Source organism: Xyrauchen texanus, chromosome 20, assembly GCF_025860055.1.
Source record: "Xyrauchen texanus isolate HMW12.3.18 chromosome 20, RBS_HiC_50CHRs, whole genome shotgun sequence".
Classification (NCBI taxonomy): Eukaryota; Metazoa; Chordata; class Actinopteri; order Cypriniformes; family Catostomidae; genus Xyrauchen; species Xyrauchen texanus.
In genome coordinates, this window is record NC_068295.1 from 32,418,567 (window position 1) to 32,436,964 (window position 18,398).

General features: G+C 38.0%; 1 protein-coding gene across 8 annotated transcripts in view; it reads right to left on the reverse strand.

Moving 5' to 3' along the window:
• Positions 1 to 18,398, reverse strand: part of LOC127661011 (kinesin light chain 1-like) — a 293,422-nt gene that overhangs the window by 261,705 nt on the left and 13,319 nt on the right. For 6 of the 8 annotated variants that reach the window (XR_007972715.1, XM_052151540.1, XM_052151538.1 and 3 more), the window contains exons 2-14: positions 17,589 to 17,862; positions 17,402 to 17,467; positions 16,725 to 16,889; positions 16,502 to 16,580; positions 12,780 to 13,005; positions 11,281 to 11,368; positions 8,807 to 8,908; positions 5,330 to 5,503; positions 4,672 to 4,771; positions 4,074 to 4,126; positions 2,684 to 2,751; positions 2,474 to 2,582; positions 1,496 to 1,657 (exon numbers count right to left, since the gene is read on the reverse strand). Coding sequence is in view for 7 of the 8 variants with exons in the window: in XM_052151540.1 (XP_052007500.1) it covers positions 1,496 to 1,657; positions 2,474 to 2,582; positions 2,684 to 2,751; positions 4,074 to 4,126; positions 4,672 to 4,771; positions 5,330 to 5,503; positions 8,807 to 8,908; positions 11,281 to 11,368; positions 12,780 to 13,005; positions 16,502 to 16,580; positions 16,725 to 16,889; positions 17,402 to 17,467; positions 17,589 to 17,861 (1,665 nt within the window). In the remaining variant the exon portion in view is untranslated. The remainder of the gene's footprint in view (positions 1 to 1,495; positions 1,658 to 2,473; positions 2,583 to 2,683; positions 2,752 to 4,073; positions 4,127 to 4,671; positions 4,772 to 5,329; positions 5,504 to 8,806; positions 8,909 to 11,280; positions 11,369 to 12,779; positions 13,006 to 16,501; positions 16,581 to 16,724; positions 16,890 to 17,401; positions 17,468 to 17,588; positions 17,863 to 18,398) is intronic. The other 2 variants (XM_052151539.1, XM_052151543.1) reach the window with 1 other exon arrangement.

An 18,398-nucleotide genomic window follows, 5' to 3' on the forward strand; every position in this document is an offset into this window, starting at 1 on the left:
TATCTAGCACAAAGAAATTCTGCTAATAAGAGGATTGAGGGAGTATAAAAGAAATCAACATGCTATGTTTTTCACTGGAACTACATGTACCTTCTGAGTGAGCACTGTATCAATAATGCAGGCCACATGACCACTGTTGCTTGGCATGTTTATCCTCAGATAAAGTCACAGGTTGCCTTACATCAATAATCAAAGGTTGTTCCCTCCTAGCAATTTTGAAGTCAGGTTTTCCACATTCTTATATAAATTGAGTAAAAGCTAAATCAATTTAATTTCAATGTACAGTAGGGTTTAAAAATCCAAGTCTACAGTGAAAATCAGAAATGTTAAACTCTAATTAAAACCTACAGTTGGTTTAATTTAAAACTCTAATTTAAAACATTTGTAGAATGTAAAACAAAGAAAGATAATGATGTAAAAAGACTCATATTTAGCATTCTGCACATTTAACAAGTTAGTTATTGAATAAGCAAATTTGCACGTTAACTCCTTTGTACAAAAGTTCAGATTTTCCTGCTTCCATTAAAGCACACAAGATGTTCTTTAGAATATTCTCAAATCATGCTGGATAACAAGATCATTAGGTTTTGCACAAACTCGTGGAGTCCATTCCAGCTCAAGTGAATTTTGTAATTAAAGCAAATACTAAGAAACTCTTTTGTGTGTGTGTGTGTGTGTGTGTTTTATTTAGCTTTTCACTCTAATTGTTATGCACATAATACAACTGTATAAAATAAGAAAGATGCAAAATATAAGTATTTTTACAAATGGACTAACTTTTGAACCTCACTGTACAGTATATGCAAAACACAATCAAATCAATTGCTGAACTTGAATATAAGTGTGTGTGTGTATTACCAAATATAAAGAGTATGTGTAGTACCATTTCATCAGTAAATTATTTTAAATGGAGTATTTTTTGTGCTAATTCAGGGTTGAAAGTTTTAACAGGGTTTCTAGTCAGATTTCTATGAAGCACTACAGGCAAATATATCAGACACTCAATCAGCATGAAGACTATGATTACAATATCATTTATGGTGTCAACATGTATAAAGAGTAACTCCAATCCAACACTATCTGACTCCCAGGAACACAGCCAATGAACCGCAGGGCTGGAACAGCCCTCTTGAGGGTCCTTCCACATGCGAGTGAAACAGTGCTGAACATACTGTGGTTACTTTTATACTTTTGATGCTAAACACCATACAAGCCACTGTTACTAATCAACAGTCAATGACAAAGTGTACAGTAATTTGCTGTATCTTATTTCAGGTTTGATCTGTTTCCAGTGATTCATGCTTCTGTACGGTTTAAAAAAAATATATGTATAAAAAAACAAAGAGTAATTCGTTCAATGCATTGGCACAGAGGAGGTGTGGATATATTACTTTCCTGTATATGTATGCCTGCCAGAACTGAGATTGAACACCCATGGGGAATTGTACTGTGTGTGAGTGTGTGTGCAGGCCTGGGCAGTGTGCACTGTACTCACCCCGTTCCACTCCACGCTCATACTCACTTCCTCTCCTCCGTCTGGGCCGCTTTCGTACTTGACCGTGTCAGAGGTGAGGCTCTCACGGCTCCGCTGCTTCTCTCGTACTTCAGGGTCTCCCAGCACCTCTGCCACACGCTGCTTATGTGCTGTGTCCAGACCCTGTAGAAAAGAAACAATATCATCTAAATAAGAGGTTCTGAACCATTTGCGAGTAATTTATATGCACACCCTGAGGTGGAGGGGAACATTATCTTTCTATAGCTTTAAAATTTTGTTCTGTTCCTCACACAAAACACATTTTTTGCACATTAAATCAGAGATTAATTGTACACATTTTAAAGATGCACTCAGTAAATTTTCACTCACTATAAAAAGGTTTTACTCCAATATAAATAATTAATAGCACTTTTCAGTCATATCAGTAGTTTAATAAACGCAGTTTTATTATCGCCTTATGGGGGCCGCCATGTTGTGATCGCATGACCAGCCAAGTACTTATTGCTTTATCTCAGCAATCCTCCTTTTATCAGACACTTTCACTCATAGAATATATATTAATCATAGTGGACTGTGATGGTGCATTTCAACAATGGCACCGGTCACTGAAAACGATTGATTTTGTTGCTGCCACTAGATGTCAGTAAAGTCCAAGATGATGGCCAGTGCAAAATAAACAATAAAACTATTGAGTGAAAATTAAATAATTGTATGCAATATAATTTTGCCAAAAGTTAGCATTTCTATAATAATCTCATGAATGCCCCATGTCCCATCACAAACTTCTTCCCTGATCTAAATAATTATGCAACCAAATGAGCTTTCAAACTGCAATATAAGTATTAAAGAAGGTTTTACATGGTATCACTTGGTTCAATGCCTTTATAAAAACCTTCTGAATTCTGAGTGACAACTTTCAATTTGCATTTACCCTTTTTATATGCCCAACAGGACATCAACCCCCCCCCCCACACACACCTGTTTTCTGGAGCGCACAGCAGCTTCCTCCAGAGTCTCTGCAGCCTCAAACTTGCCCTGTCGCCTGTAGAGAGCTCCAAGATTCTTCAGTGTGGTTGTGACCGTGGGGCTGCAGAGGATAAAGGTCAAACAGAAACACACTTCAATATGATTCTGCAGAAATTTACTCTTAGTCTTTTTGTCTGACTTGTTGATGAGGGAATATCTAACCTGTCAACTTTGCAGGCCTTGTACCAGCCACCATACTCTCCAAATGGAGAGCCATCCTTCTGCTTGCCCTGAAATACAGCAAACGCTTAAAATAAACACTCAAGATCGCTCCAAAACACTGAAAGTACCAGATCAGAACTGCTGATATTCAGCTTCATAATAGCTATGTTTCCTTCCAAGTTGCAAAATTCATTTATTTGAATGTAGAGCGGAGGGGGGCGGGGCAGGGCTGGAATGACGCACGCCCGGTCCAAAATCAGCCTGATGGGGCGCGCAAGGGATAAAGGCGGTCGCTGACGACAGTTCGAGAGAGAGCAAATTATGGGCAGCTGCCCTGTATGTGTTTGTGTGTTTATTTTATTTAATTAAGTGTTTTTTATATTGTTAAGACTGTTATCGCCTCCTCCTTTCCCTTTAACCCCCTTACAGTGAAAAATCTGACTATTGCATAAACAATGTGTGGCTAACACTGCGTTTCCATCCCTTGTGTTCCAAAGAACAAAATTGGCACTTCCGGGGAAATTGTAGCGACTGTGTGACTCTTATTAATAAAATACTTGTGGTTTAGGACGTGCAGACAAAACACTTTAATAACTGAATTTATGACTGAAAATGGGAGCACTATGTGTGTATGTACCTCCATCATGACTTTGCAGTGTGGCTCTATAAGATATTCTTTAAAAGTATCAATAAACCTGCTTTTTGGGAAAAAGTACATGTTATTGTTCAAATTATTTGCTCTGCAACTCTATGCAGGCTTTGTATTTTTAGGACACCGGTATTTCAGAATGACCAGAGCAACAATTCAGATGCGATGATTGATCCGTAGGTCCACCCGGTTATGAATTAATTATTCCGGCACGTGATGTTTTTTTTAGGCGCATCTTGTATTCCTGTTAAATTCAATAGGAGTTTATAGGTAAATATATCGGTAAATCACAGTTTATGCGCATTTCTTCTTATCAAATAAAAACCTGTCTACCTCAAGCGATTGTATATGTTTTTTATGCGCATTTGAAGATTTTATTTGCATCTCTGTGTTTCCATCCAGCAGATTTTATCCTATATACCAAAATGCGCGTAAAAAAGCGATGATGGAAACATAGGTAATGACACTTGGGATTAGGGTTATCCAATGCTATGGTATCAAAATTGGTATTAAGAATCATGAAATTTCACAGGTATTGGTACTGAAAACTAACATTTTGGTATTGTGAGAACCCTTCTTGTGATCTGAACATTTTCATCGGCATAAATTGAGAGAGTTCTCATTTGCATAATTTTGAAGTCATTTTTACAGATGTGTGTTCTGACTTTAAAATGTGATATTAACAGGGAAGAGAACACTGTTAACATAACTGATGCTCTTGTCCTGTGACCCTTTTCTCACCTTGCTCTGTTCTTCTCTCTCCTCCGCATGCATCCAGATTGGTTTATTCTCATCTGCAGCGGCAAACAGAGGAAATGAATAACAGACTCCAGGCCCAACACGTAAAGAGTTAAAACCATCAAATTCAATATCATGAATGATAGTGTTTCTAGGGACTAAGTTTACCAGTGAGTTAACTGTCATAAACAGTGAGACCTTACAGCTTACAACTGAGCTCACTGTTAAAGTCAGCATCTCTTCCTGCCCAAGTGTGTGTGTTTGTGTGTGCGTGTATGTAAGTGAAGAAAAGAGGATCTGTACGTTTGCGTCTAAGTGACGGTAAAAGTGTGCAAGCATTTGGGCAATATAGTGCCTAAAAAAATATATCTGTATTTTTCAGCCTTATCACAATATTTGATATCTCTATATTTATGTATTTGCTCTGAAATGGCTTAATATTGGGCTTCTTTTTTCAGTCAGAGGAACCTGATTGAACTCATTGGCCGAACAGCCATTGTACATTTTAAGTATAGTTAAAAAAATAATCAAATCATGTTTGCCACAATGTTTTTTCACACTTTTAACTAAATGAATAACACAGGAAAAACTGCACACATACCATCAACAGAGCCAAACTCCCTCTCGTGGGCTCTGGTGAGGATCTCTTTATATAGAGTCTCTGCCTGCTTAAACTTCCCCTGCTTCAGATAGCATGAAGCCTGACAAAGAGAGAGAGAGAGAGAGAGAGAAAGAAAGAAATGGGGCATAATTGGCCAAAGCCCTAAGCTTCAGTCGGCTGGGAGATGTTTTAATCTGAGAAGGAGCTTCTTCCATTAACCTAAAAGCTGCATGATACATGACTGATGAGCATAATCTGCTGAGACAGCAGAAATCATGCCATAAATAACCATCACGGAAACCACTTTTGGACGCGTTACATTGCTAAATGCTTATTCTGTGTAAACGGATATATTTATACATTTCTGAGCATGTATGTTGCACAATCACTCAATAATTAATATTCTGCATTAACTCAACCTCATGTTACTTTTTCCTACTATGGCACACAAATGGAGTTATATAGCAGAATGTCCAAGCAATTTTTTTATCATACAATGAAAATGAATGGTGACCATGGCTGTCCCTGGTCCCCACCCACATTTTTTGTGCACAATACATGCTCAGAAACATATAAATACACGTTTACAAACAAACGTATGCTTGCTAGATATATGAATGGAGAGTATATACAGTACATAACATGAGTGTGTTTGTACCAGGTTGTTTTTGGTCTTGGCCACGTTGGGGTCATCGGGGCCCAGTTTGGTCTGGTAGATCTCCAGGGCTCTCTGATAGTAGTATTCCACCTCATCATACTTGCCTTGATTCTGACACAGCAAGGCCAGATTATTTAGCTGCTTTGCAACATCAGGGTGGTCCTTTCCCAGCACCTGATACACACAAACAAACACACACTCTGTAATTCAGCTGCTTGAGACATTAGCAATATAACAACGATTGTAGCAGTATACACCCACCCAAACACACACCTGCCTATAGAGTTCAGATTACTCAGCTGTTTAAAGAGATTATAAATCTTATTTTAGGTGATTTAGAGGTATACACCCACAAACAGAGCTAGAACAAGAAAGTTTGGCTACACTGGGTCCCCACAATGTAGGTGAAACCTGATCCAAACACAGCTATATATAGATACACACAGCTCCTGTGTAAACAATGGGATTAACCATTCAGAAGACAACTGTATTTAGCTGCAGTGTGTATGTGGCCTCTGTCTCTCTCTCTCACTCTGTTTGTAACAGTCTGCCCTTAATAGTGCTTTTTGATCAGTTACATTGGGCATCTCTATTTGTCTCTCCATCTCTGTGGGTGTCCTGGCTTGTATTGAGAGCGATCAACTGCTTATAGTTAAGGGCTGTGTGACCATCTACACACGAGGCCTCTGAATCGATAGTTATAAAACAATTTTTGTAAACATCATCACTATTTTCCATCCCATTCATTCTGATCTGTTCTTCACAGTCTTGCATTCCTTCAGTTTCAAACTGAATCTGCTCTGCAGGACTAAGCATGTGAAACGTTAGCAGTACAGTTTGGATTCAGCAGACTGTGTAAGCTCTTTCCCTCAGCCCTGCAGCACTCGGTGTAAAACTCTCAAGACTTTCAGTAAGAGCTTTATTATATAGAGGCTCAGAAATAAAATCACTCTCCATAAAGAGATCAGACTAAAACTGACTCAGCAGGAGGGAGAGGGATCAGTGTCTCAGTGAGCTATACTCATCTGTAGTGAGGGGTTGGAATTATTTTGCAATGGTCCATTTTTAAAACTCCAAGCAACGAGTGATTGAATATTGAAATATTAAGCCCTAAATAATAAACTGAAATAGCAAGTCCTTTTCAGAAAAGATGAGCTCTCCATATTCAGCATATTCAATGCAAAAATATGAATTTTCTAATCTGGGTACATTTGTGTCAATTTTACTGAAGTGTGATTTCAGAGGTGTTTTTATACAAGTATAGAATATTAATTCCTAGATTTGTTTCACTTTCTGAACAGCTGTAGTGGTTGCAAGGGAGTTGCTAGGTGGTTGCTGTGGTGATCAAGCCTTTCAGAGCCTTTGTTCATAGGTCACAGGTCTGTTTGGATAGGGTTGTAGGTCACAGGTCTGTTTGGATAGGGTTGTAGGTCACAGGTCTGTTTGGATAGGGTTGCAGGTCACAGGTCTGTTTGGATAGGGTTGCAGGTCACAGGTCTGTTTGGATAGGGTTGCAGGTCACAGGTCTGTTTGGATAGGGTTGTAGGTCACAGGTCTGTTTGGATAGGGTTGTAGGTCACAGGTCTGTTTGGATAGGGTTGTAGGTCACAGGTCTGTTTGGATAGGGTTGCAGACAGCATGGGAAGAACAATTCCATGGTTCTCCCTACATTTAAACATTTTTGTCGGCCACCCAACTGAAATTTCTGGCCACTGAGGCAAATTTAATGCTAATCTGGCATTCTGCACATTATGCATGATAAATATGTTACTCATCTGCAACAAGTTATTTTCGCTGTGTGATTGAAGCCTGGTTTTCACATGAGCCATCACAGAAACACTCACGCCAATTATATGCTCTGTTCTAAATTACTGTACCTCTGGAGTGCATGCTCGTCAACCAGAATGCCCTCGATTAAAGTGCTATGGAGGAAGTCGCAAACAGACCATGAGGAGCCATCAATGGATATACCTGTGCTTAGATGTCATTACACTGTAAATATACAGTGGCAAGAAAAATATGTGAACCCTTTGGAATTAGCTTGTTTTCTGCATTAACTGGTCATAAATGAGATCTCATCTTCATTAAAGTCACAAGTATAGACAAACACAATGTGCTTAAGCTAACAACATGACTTTACTCAGTGCTGTGGAAAAAGTAAGCTACAACAAAAAGATGTCATCAAATGCTATTTAGAGTCAGGAGTGGGCAAACCTGGAATCCAATTAATTAAATTAGATTGGAGGTGTGGGTTAGAGCTACTTTAACTTATAAAAAGCACTCAAACATTTAGAGTTTGCTATTCACAAGAAGCATCTGGTGACATGGACCATGCCTTGTAAAAAGTGATCTCAGAACACCTATGATCAAGAATATTTGCTTTGCATAAAGCTGGAAAGGGTTCAAAACAATCAACCCAACAGTGAAGTACGGTGATTTGGGGCTGCTTTGCTACTTCAGGACCTGGATCGCTTGCCATCATCGAGGGAAAAATGATTTCCCAAGTTTATCAAGACTGTCAGGGTGGCTGTGTTCGAGCTGAAGCTCAGTAGAATTTGGGTGATGCAGAAGGACAATGATCCTAAACATCGTAGTAAATCCACAACAGATGGCTTCAGAAAAATAAACTCCACCTTTTGGAGTGACTCAGTCAGAGTCCAGAAGAGATGCTGTGGAATGAGCTCAAGAGAGTCGTTCACCCCAAACATCCTAAGAATATGGCTGAGCTGAAGCAGTTCTGTAAGGAAGAATGGTCAAATATTCCTTCTCAGCGTTGTGCAGGTCTAATACTCAGCTACAGGAAACACTTGGTTGAGGTTATTGCAGCCAAAGGAGGATCGACCAGTTATTACATCCAGTACTTTTTCCACAGCATTGTGAATGTTTTTATTTGACTTTGATGAAGATGAGATCACATTTTATGACCAATTAATGCAGAAAACCAGCTAATTCCAAAGGGTTCAAATACTTTTCCTTGCAACTACATAAAGGGCCATCAATTCTGGACTTCCAAGATTTTTGGACAAATTATAGACCAAGTTTTTCTCCTATGTAATATATGTTCTGTTAAATTATGTTTAATGTTAGGAAATATCCTGTATAATAAATATAATAGGCTCATATAAATAAATAGGCTCATCAACTTTTAAATAGGGGGAGAGGAAACTTCCTGTATCTTTGTTATTGACACCAACAACAATAATGTCACTCGATGCATGCCCTTACACTTGAAAACCATAAACAAATCTATGCAAGATAAAAGAAAATGTGACCCAAGCTTCGTACAGGTTGTTTTTTCCCCATGTTGGGTCACCACTTTATGTCCAGTGTAAAATCTGGGTCCTAACACAAAACCAGTTGCTTAGCGGACACCACTAATAATAACACTCATGAAAAGAAATACAGTTTCAGGAGCAAAAGACTGTACTTTTATTAAAATGTTAGAAACATGATGAATCAAGATGAAATCTGACTCACCTTTTCTCTGATTTCCAGTGCTCTTTTACACAGAGGCTCTGCTTCCTTGTACTTCCCTCGCTTGCCGTAAAGAACGGCCAGGTTGTTCAGTGTTGCAGCCACCTGAAGAGAGACAGGAAATAAACAGATACACTTCATTCAATCAAACAGCTACAAAAGTATTGATACAACAACAATAAAAAACTAATCAGTCAACGATTTTTTATTGGTTCAATCATTCATTTGCAATCAGCAAAATACAAGAAATTCTTACAGAAATTAATTACTTACTGGAAATCTGATCAAGAATTTTCCCTGTGTGGGCTGACTAATACACATACACACATATTCACCCTTGTGTTGTGATCAACCTTTGAATTAGATATGACTAGAAGTGCCTCATGAGAGCGTGACAGATGGCAAGACTAAGATAAAGTACAAGGGAAATAGTACGGCACCGCAATATAGCTATTATTTATTGATATTTTCAACCTTTTATATTTTCAATTTAAGTATTTGGTCTGAAATGGCTTAAAACAGAGGAACCTTTTTTTTTTACAAAAAAATCGTAAGTTCTAAAACAGTAAAAATCTAGTTACAAATAATATAAACGAACAGGAAGAATGATGTTATAATATTTTTCATATATATGCACCAATATAACAATGCATGATAGATAATACACAGCAATATCTATCTACATATTTTCCTAACGTTTAAATATATGCGAAATACCACATGGGGACCTCCTATGAACATTTTTGAAAGATGACAAATTAATTGTTGAATCAGTTTTTTTTTCCTCCCTTTTTTTTCCCAATTTGGAATGTCCAATTCCCAATTTGCTCTAAGTCCTCGTGGTGTCGTAGTGACTCGCCTCAATCTGGGTGCTGGAGGACGAATCTCAGCTGCCTCCACGTCTAAGACCGTCAACCCAAGCATCTTATCACGTGGCTGGTTGAGCGATTTACCACAGAAACATAGCACATGTGGAGGCCCACCCCATCCACTGCGGTATCTACACACAACTCACCAATGAATCAAACCTACTCTAGTGCTTCTGTGACTGAAGTTTAAATTATAGATGCTATTAAAACATCTGTCATTGCTCTAATACTTGAAAGTAATGAGACAAGGAAGGATTGTAAAATGCCCTAAGGTCTAATGACCTAATGGCCAATTAAAAAGCACATTAAAATCGTCACACTAATTACAATGTTGCCTTATTCTTATTTTATATATGGACAGCGAAATCATTGAAAATTTAATGCCCAGCCCCAGGAAACAGCCATGTAGAAGAATAAAGAATGAAACAGAAGACAGTAAAGGCTACGCTGACCTATTAGTGGTGTTAAAGTATCTAACCTCTGCAGAGAACTGAGGGACGTTGGTTCTGATGAGAGGGCAAGACATAAACTTCACATGACAAACACAATAAACTGGTCTGTGCTGCTTATTTGAAATTACACACTAATATATATATATATATATATATATATATATATATATATATATACACACACACATATATAAATGTATATAAATTTAAAAAATATATATATATATATATATATATATATATATATATATATATATATATATATATATATATATATATATATACACACACACACATATATAAATGTATATAAATTTAAAAAAAAATATATATATATATATATATATATATATATATATATATATATATATATATATATATACACACACATATATAAATGTATATAAATTTTAAAAAAAAACATATATATATATATATATATATGTAGCGAACCCACATCTCAGAATAGCATTCTGAGATGATTTTCTTCTCACCACAATTGTATAGAGCGGTTATTTGAGTTATCATAGCACCATTCTGAGTAAATTCTATAGACAGTGTGTGAAAATCCCAGGAGATCAGCAGTTGCAGAAATACTCAAACCAACCCATCTGCCACCAACAATCATGCCATGGTCAAAATCACTGAGATAAAAAATGTTCCCCATTCTGATGGTTGATGTGAACATTAACTGAAGCTCCTGACCAGAGTCTGAATGATTTTATGCACTGCTGCCACATGATTGGCTGATTAGATAATCACATGGATGATTGTTGCAGTCAGACGGGCTGGTTTGAGTATTTCTGTAACTGTTGATCTTCTGGCATATTCACACATAACAGACTGTAGAGTTTACTCAGAATGGTGCCAAAAACAAAAAACATCCAGTGAGTGTCAGTTCTGTGGACAGAAATGACTTGTTGATAAGAGAGGTCAGCAGAGAGTGGCCAGAATGGTTCGAACTGACAAAGTCTACAGTAACTCAGATAACCACACTGTACAAATGTGGTGAGAAGAATATCATCTCAGAATGATATTCTGAGATGCAGGTTAGCACTGTTTTGGCAGCATGAGGGGGAACTACACAATATTAGCAAGGTGGTTTTAATGTTGTGGCCGATCTGTTTATATTGATGAGGTTGTGACTGGCTCTTACCGCAGGGTGATCTCTGCCCAGAGTCTTCTCTCTGATGGCCAGTGCATCGTTAAGGAGGTTTGCTGCATCTTTGTATTTATTCTGGTCCCTGTAGAGGAGAAAACACTTTCTCATTGATCTATTGGTAATTGTTGTGAAGCAAAGGGCTGTTGCTTAGGTCTTTCAAAGAAAAACCTGATTCCATGGAAACAGGGTGACGGCACAATAGCCCAATGTCCTAACGGCTTGCACACATAATATTCTTTAATAACACAGGTACTGGTTGAGGATGAGGGTTTACTAGTTAATACCATACTGCATTTTAAGATAACTTAAATGGGCACTAAGTATTTTTTTTCCCCTTTTAAAAAGGTTTCACACAAAGAAATGAATAGGACTTTTGATTAAAAATAATTACATGAATCCACTACAATGAACAAGGTTTGGTTCAAAGTCATTTTGTATTCTTTCTGGAGCTTAAAGTAAAGATAAATGTGACCAAATGATGTAACTTTACGGAAACAGTAAAAAAATAAAAGTCTCATTAAAAGCTGTAATTCTTGAAATGTTGGCCTAGTAGTTTGCCATAATTATTTATTCTAATTTCTTAAATTAGCAGTGGAACCAATTTTGTTTTAATATATTATTAATATTTGAAAACTCAAAGTTAGGTGGTGTAACCAATATGCAAGTAGCCATTTTGATATCATGTAACAAAAAGCCCTTTAGACTCTCATGATTCCGTGAGGTTTAAAAAAAAAAAAAAAACAGATATGAAAAGGACCATTTTTTTGTGTGTCAAATTTCTTTGAACTTTAAATGTTCCAATTTATATAAAAAAAAATTCCAATTTATATAATCTCAGACAACCTTATTTGTCAGTGATAAAAACACGCTTGTGAATTGGCAACTGAAAACGTCTTGATGCTGCATGCCAAATGGTGTCAGTATAAAGTATTGTATTAAGTATAACAACCAGTGTTGTATCAGCCACAAAGAAAATAAAAAAATTAGCAAGTGCACTGTGACAGGGCGGCGCCAGGGGCCAGGGCCAGGGCATGATTATACACACCCGGTCCCTTATCAGGCTAATTAAGCCTCGGAGAGGGATAAAGGCCGACTGCGGAAAGTGGTGAGACAAGAGAGATATCGTTTACAGTCAGCTGACCGTCATGTGTGTTGTTGGTTTAAGTTTCTCATTAAACGATTATTTATATTGCCAAGCCGGTTCTCACCTCCTCCTTTCCATTGAACTCCTTTACATGCACATTTATATGTTGATGTGTAGTAATTAGCACTGAGACAAGAGGTGATGTATTTGCTCATGTATAACTTGCTAGAGCATATCTATGTATATCTATGAGATATCATGTATCATATCTAGAGCATATCATGTACTGTATCTCTATGCAATACTGTTCAGTGCCTTTCTACTTCTGTATTGTACTCTGGAGTGAATTAAAATAAAGACACATCAAAAAAAATCATATTTTAGAGCCAAACCCAGCTGTGATGCTGACCTGTAAACGAGGGCGAGAATGTTGAGCATGGTGGCTACATCAGGATGGTCATGTCCAGAGGTTTTCTCCAGATCCTCCAGAGCCTGTTTGCACAGAGGCACGGCCACTTCATACCTTCCCTGTGAGGCATACTGGATCACCAGGTTGTGAAGGGTTCTGAGACGAGCAGGGATCTCGTACCCACCCTGCTGCGCTGCTGCTGCTGCACTGCTGTGAGGAGGCTGGACTGTGAAGGAGAGAAGGATGATACGGTTTCTTTAAAAAACATTCAAAATACAGTCAGCAGACCAAAACCCTCTTTGAAAAGTTTAATTTCTTAATTCATCTTATTTGAAGCACCATCGCAACAGCAATCAAAACCGCTTGTGTACATACATAGTAATATTCACATTATTATTAGGGCTGGGAAATTTAACGCAATTATTTCTGCGATTAATATTTGACTGTTTAATGCGTACATTTCTTTTACGCATTTAATGAAGTCTCTGTTTTTTTTTTACTTCCTGAAACTTCCTGAAAACACCTGACAGCATACCCACTGATTTTATAGCATTTGTCCATATACTTGTATCAGAGACTTATACCTGTAAAACGGTGTCTAATTAACTATCTGCAAAACAACTGAGCATTTGACCATGTTAATATTTAAATAATAATTATAAATTAAGACCAAACAATATCTTGCCCGTTATTTATGATTATATTTTATAGTTTGTTTTAATGTACCGTGTACCATGATTAATTATGATTAAATCACAGAAAACTGTGATTAATTAGTTAAATCTTTTAATTGATTCACAGCCCTAGTTATATTCATAGTCCTCAGGTTTATGTGTGAGGTGTTGTGGAGAGATTAAAGTCTCTTGATAATTTTTTGTGGTGTATGACTCACTCCTGGGTGTCTAAAATGCCTAGTTTTGCACATCCTTAAAGGGACAGTTCACCTAAAAATATTAATTCAGTCAGTGTTTACTCATACCTGTGTTGTAACCTGATATGACTTGAATTTTTTTTCTTAACAAAAAGGGTGAAATTGTGAAAATATAATTCTCAGTGATGTCATACAATGGCAGTTTATGATGACATCTTCAAGCTTCAAAAGGACACATAAGTATAATTCAGAAGTGTAATCAATTATTCAATGAGACTCATGATTGTTGTGAAAAAATAAAATAAGGTTTGGTGAGAAACAAACCGAAATCGAATGTATTATTTAGTAAAAATGTTCACCGGCCGTTGGTCTCCTGTACGCGTGTGAACTTGTTTTGTTCATAAGTCTAAGAGCTCCTTGCACAAGAGCAACAATATTTACGCAGCACACGCGAGATGAGGCGTTCAAGCAAAAACTTGTTTTGTTTCGCCTAAACAGGACCACCAGAGCTATTAACAAAAGAAAAAATATGCTGCACGCAAACCAGAGAACAGAACTTAAAACATGTCTGAAGAGTTTGTAGTGGTAGAATACATGCATTCCCATGCCTTATTTGTTTGAAACGGAGTCCTCCATTAAACAGAGAGATGGGGCTGAAGGTAGCTACAGTCACACTGTGTCCTATTTTTTACCGCAATAGAAGTTATCTTTTATTATCAGATTTTTTGTCCTAAGCAGCTGCAACGAGCAATGGGACATTCTGTCGATCGCTTGGTATCTATATTTTGCATCGCGCCCGGTAACTTCATCCGCTATGAACTCATGAACAGTTTTCAGATTACATTTTTCTAATCTGTGTCAGCTTTTGTGAACCAGATGTCACACCTGTTTTAATAACAAGCTCCCCTTCATTTTCTTAACTTTTCTTTTGATCACATCATCAAAAATTTATCAAATGGAGACGTATAGACGTGCGGTATAGTCAAGCGCACCTCGGCACGATAAAGAGATGATTCAGGTGTCTGGATCACAGTGATGCTGTCCCGGCAGCATGTGTAAGTCAGATCATGGTGGACTTCTGCATCCTTCACTGTAGAGTGCTCAGAACCGGCCCGCAAAATCAGAATCAGCCACGAGTATGTGGGTGTGTTTGTGCCGTTGCCTGATCTGCATAATTCCTTTAGTGAATCTAGCATTAAAATGGTGCACAAATTCATCTCCAGCTCAAGCTTGGTTTCAGTTTCACGTGAAGCATGACCATTGATAGATATGGTCATGCTGCGCACATGGATATTTACATATCGCGTCATACACGATATAGCAAAATCTGTCGATTGACACTTTATATCGTTACGATACATATCGTCATATCACCCAGCCTACACCAAACCTTATAGCGTATGCTATAAAAGCACGTCTCATTTCATGAGTCTCATGGAATAATTTATTAGACTTCTGAATGATGCTTTTGTGAACTTTTGAAGCTTGAAGAGGTGGTCACCATAAACTGCTATTGAATAACATCACTGAGAAAAAAAATGTGTTCACAATTTCTCCGTTTGTGTTAAGAAAAACCAAGAAAGTCATATGGGGTTATAACAACACAGGAGTGAGTAAACAATGACTGAATTTTCATTTTTGAGTGCATTTGTTTCACTCCTTATTGATTTTATACACTGGCACACTATCTTTGTATTCTCTGACTAGAAACTTTTCAACTCCAGTTTCAGACTTTAAAAGCTTTCAAAAAGCAAACTTTAAAGCAGCAATCTCAAATAACCCAAGAATTATCCAAAGCATTGTAGACCAAAAATTCTAAGGATTACGTTGCCACTACTTGAGGAATGAGAAGAAGAGATTAATGCCATCTTTCAGAAAGCAAAGTCTCTTTGAAAGCCCTGCTGGAGATCATTTACTGTAGGGATGAATCGGTGACAGTGAAACAGCAGTCTGGCATTCATACGTCAGTATGAGGGCTAATCTGTGTACGCCCGGGACTCAGCAGTGTCAGCCCAAGACATATGATCTGAAAACCCCCACACACTGCCACAACACAACCGGTGCTGCTCTGTGATCAGTCTCTGCAGTGAATGAGGCAATTATAATAATTATTATTTAATTATAATAAATAATTTTTCAAAGTCAGAGAATTATTTTAAAATTTTCATTTCTTTGTAACTCCACAAATTACTGTGGTGGTAATATTGTGGTCCTAATATGCTTTTTTTTGAGCTAGGTCTCCTAAGCAACCAATTTGACCCAGTTGCTAGGGAGGGTAGAGTCACATGGGGTATCCTCAACGTGGTCACTATAATATGGTTCTTGCTCTCAGTGGGGCGCGTTGTGAGTTGTGCATGGAATATAGCATCCACACGGGCTATGTTTCCACGGTAACGTGCTCAACAAGCCACATGATAAGATGCGCGGGTTGACGGTCTCAGACACGGAGGCAACGGAGATTCGTCCTCTGCCACCCTCTGCCACCCAGTTTGAGGCGAGTCACTATGCCACCACAAGGACTTAGAGTACATTGGGAATTGGGCATTCCAAATTGAGGAGAAACTTTTTTTTTTTTATAAATGTTTTGGCATAAAATAAAAAGGAAACATTTAAGATTCTACACTATTTCTATGTCACTAATCAAAAATAATTTGTAACAATTATTCACAATCATGGTATTAATTATTACCATATTAATTTACCATGGTATTCCAAGATACTTCTAAAAATACCATGCCATCACCATGGTACTTCACCAAAAACTACAACCATGGCAACACCATAGTTTTTTGAGGAGGAAAGTCTATATTTTGAATTAGACTTATGTCTCTATATTACTTATAGTACTTACTGCCAGGGCCCGGCTCATCCTGCTCATCTGGGAAAAGATCATCTAGTGTCTCCCTACTGGTATCGGAGTCCTTATCATCCTGATGAGAGTGAGAGGGATCAAGGTGGAGAAAAGTACAGAGTGAGATAAATGAAAGAATTGCATATAGAGATAAATTAGCTACTGTATGGTAAATGTAATTTGGAAAAATCAAGCAGAGGGAAAACTTTGGATCAGATCTTACTGATGGGCTGAGGTCCTGATCATATTTCTTGAGCTGGTTCATGAACTCCAGATGTTTTTTCTCTTCCTCCAGCTGGGCCACACTCTGCTCACTCTTCTGCAGCCGCTGCTGGGTTCCTGCCAGCTCGTCCCTCAGCCACTGGTTCTCCTGACACAGTCTCCGCACCTAGAGAACAGAAAACCGGAGTCTATTTGATGTGTTTAAAACTTGGGTTTAATACCAAGTAACAGCACCCAAGTCTGCTTGAAAACAGGGGTACAGTTAAAAATTGGTGTGAAAGCAATTCTGACTTATTTGTGAAAGTGAACCGCAACCAGAAACCGGGTTTGAGGGTGGGTAAATAACAACAGAACTCGGTGAACTATTCCTTTCATCGGTGAATGTGACAACACATAGTGTTAATTCAGTGTGATTACTGAAAAAAAAAAAAAAAAAAAACGTACTCAATTTATCATGCCCTCTGACTGTATGCAAATTCCATTGACAAATTGTGAAAATAAAATAATTGAGATTAATTTGATTAAAAAAAATCAACATCTCATTAAATTAATAAAAAACATTTTTTTTATTAATTGATAGGCCCAAGTAACTGGAGTGTGTGTGTGTAATTGTGTGCTCCAATGAAACTGAGAGCACGGTTTAATTTTTTATGTGGTGTAGTGTTTGTGTGTATGTACCTGTGCTCGAAGTTTCTGTTTCTCTGCCTCCACTGTGCTCAGGTGCCCTGAGAGAGCCATCATCACCTGTGCCATCGATAACAGAGAGAAAGAGTAGCCAAGTCGTCAACAATGTTAAACATTTTTTTATTCAAAAACATTCCCACTTCCCCAGTTTGTAACCATGTACAGATTTTCCTCACTGCACCTGTGCTTCGCTAAGGCCCAGCTCCAACATCTCCAGTGAGCGTTGGATCATGGTCGTCTTCTCCACAGCACGACCCTCCTGGCTCTGTTTGAGGCAGTGCAAGGTCCCCATCAGCCCATCCAAGATGGCCTGATGCTCAGCACGGAGCGCCTCCAGTCCCTGCATTACCTCCCGGGTCCGACACAGGAGCTCATCCTGAGATAACTTCTCACCGGTGTCCCCCTGGTCCTCCGTCTCCTTCACACACACCATGCTCGACATGTCCTCACGCATCCTAAACACACACACAATACAACCATGAAAACAGAAGTCTGGGAAATGTTTCTATTAAGATGTGAGACAGTTTTTTTTTATAACTGAACAATAAATACAAGAAATGTTTATAAAACAATTAGTCTACTAATTTAATTGTAAAGCAGCATTCCAAAAGTGCTGATATTTAGTATAACAGAGTGATTCTCAACACGGGTGTGTAGAGATCGGAAGGGGGGCGCAAATTGTTTTCAAGAAAAAAACAGAGACACGGCATCATTTTGTTACTCAGTGTATTTTATTGCTTTTCAAGTAGAATGTATATAATAATAAAAAAAAATTAAAAACCTGCACTGCATTAAAAAAAAAACCTCGTTCCCTCTCCTCAGGACATCCCCTTTCCTAACGACACTGTTAGCCGCTGCATATCTGACATGGCAAGTGACGTTAAGGAGCAATTGCTAGCTAACATCATGCAAAGCCAGTACTATGCCCTGCAGCTTGATGGGGCAACTGATGTTGCAGGGCTGGCACAGTTGCTTACCTATATCAAATATG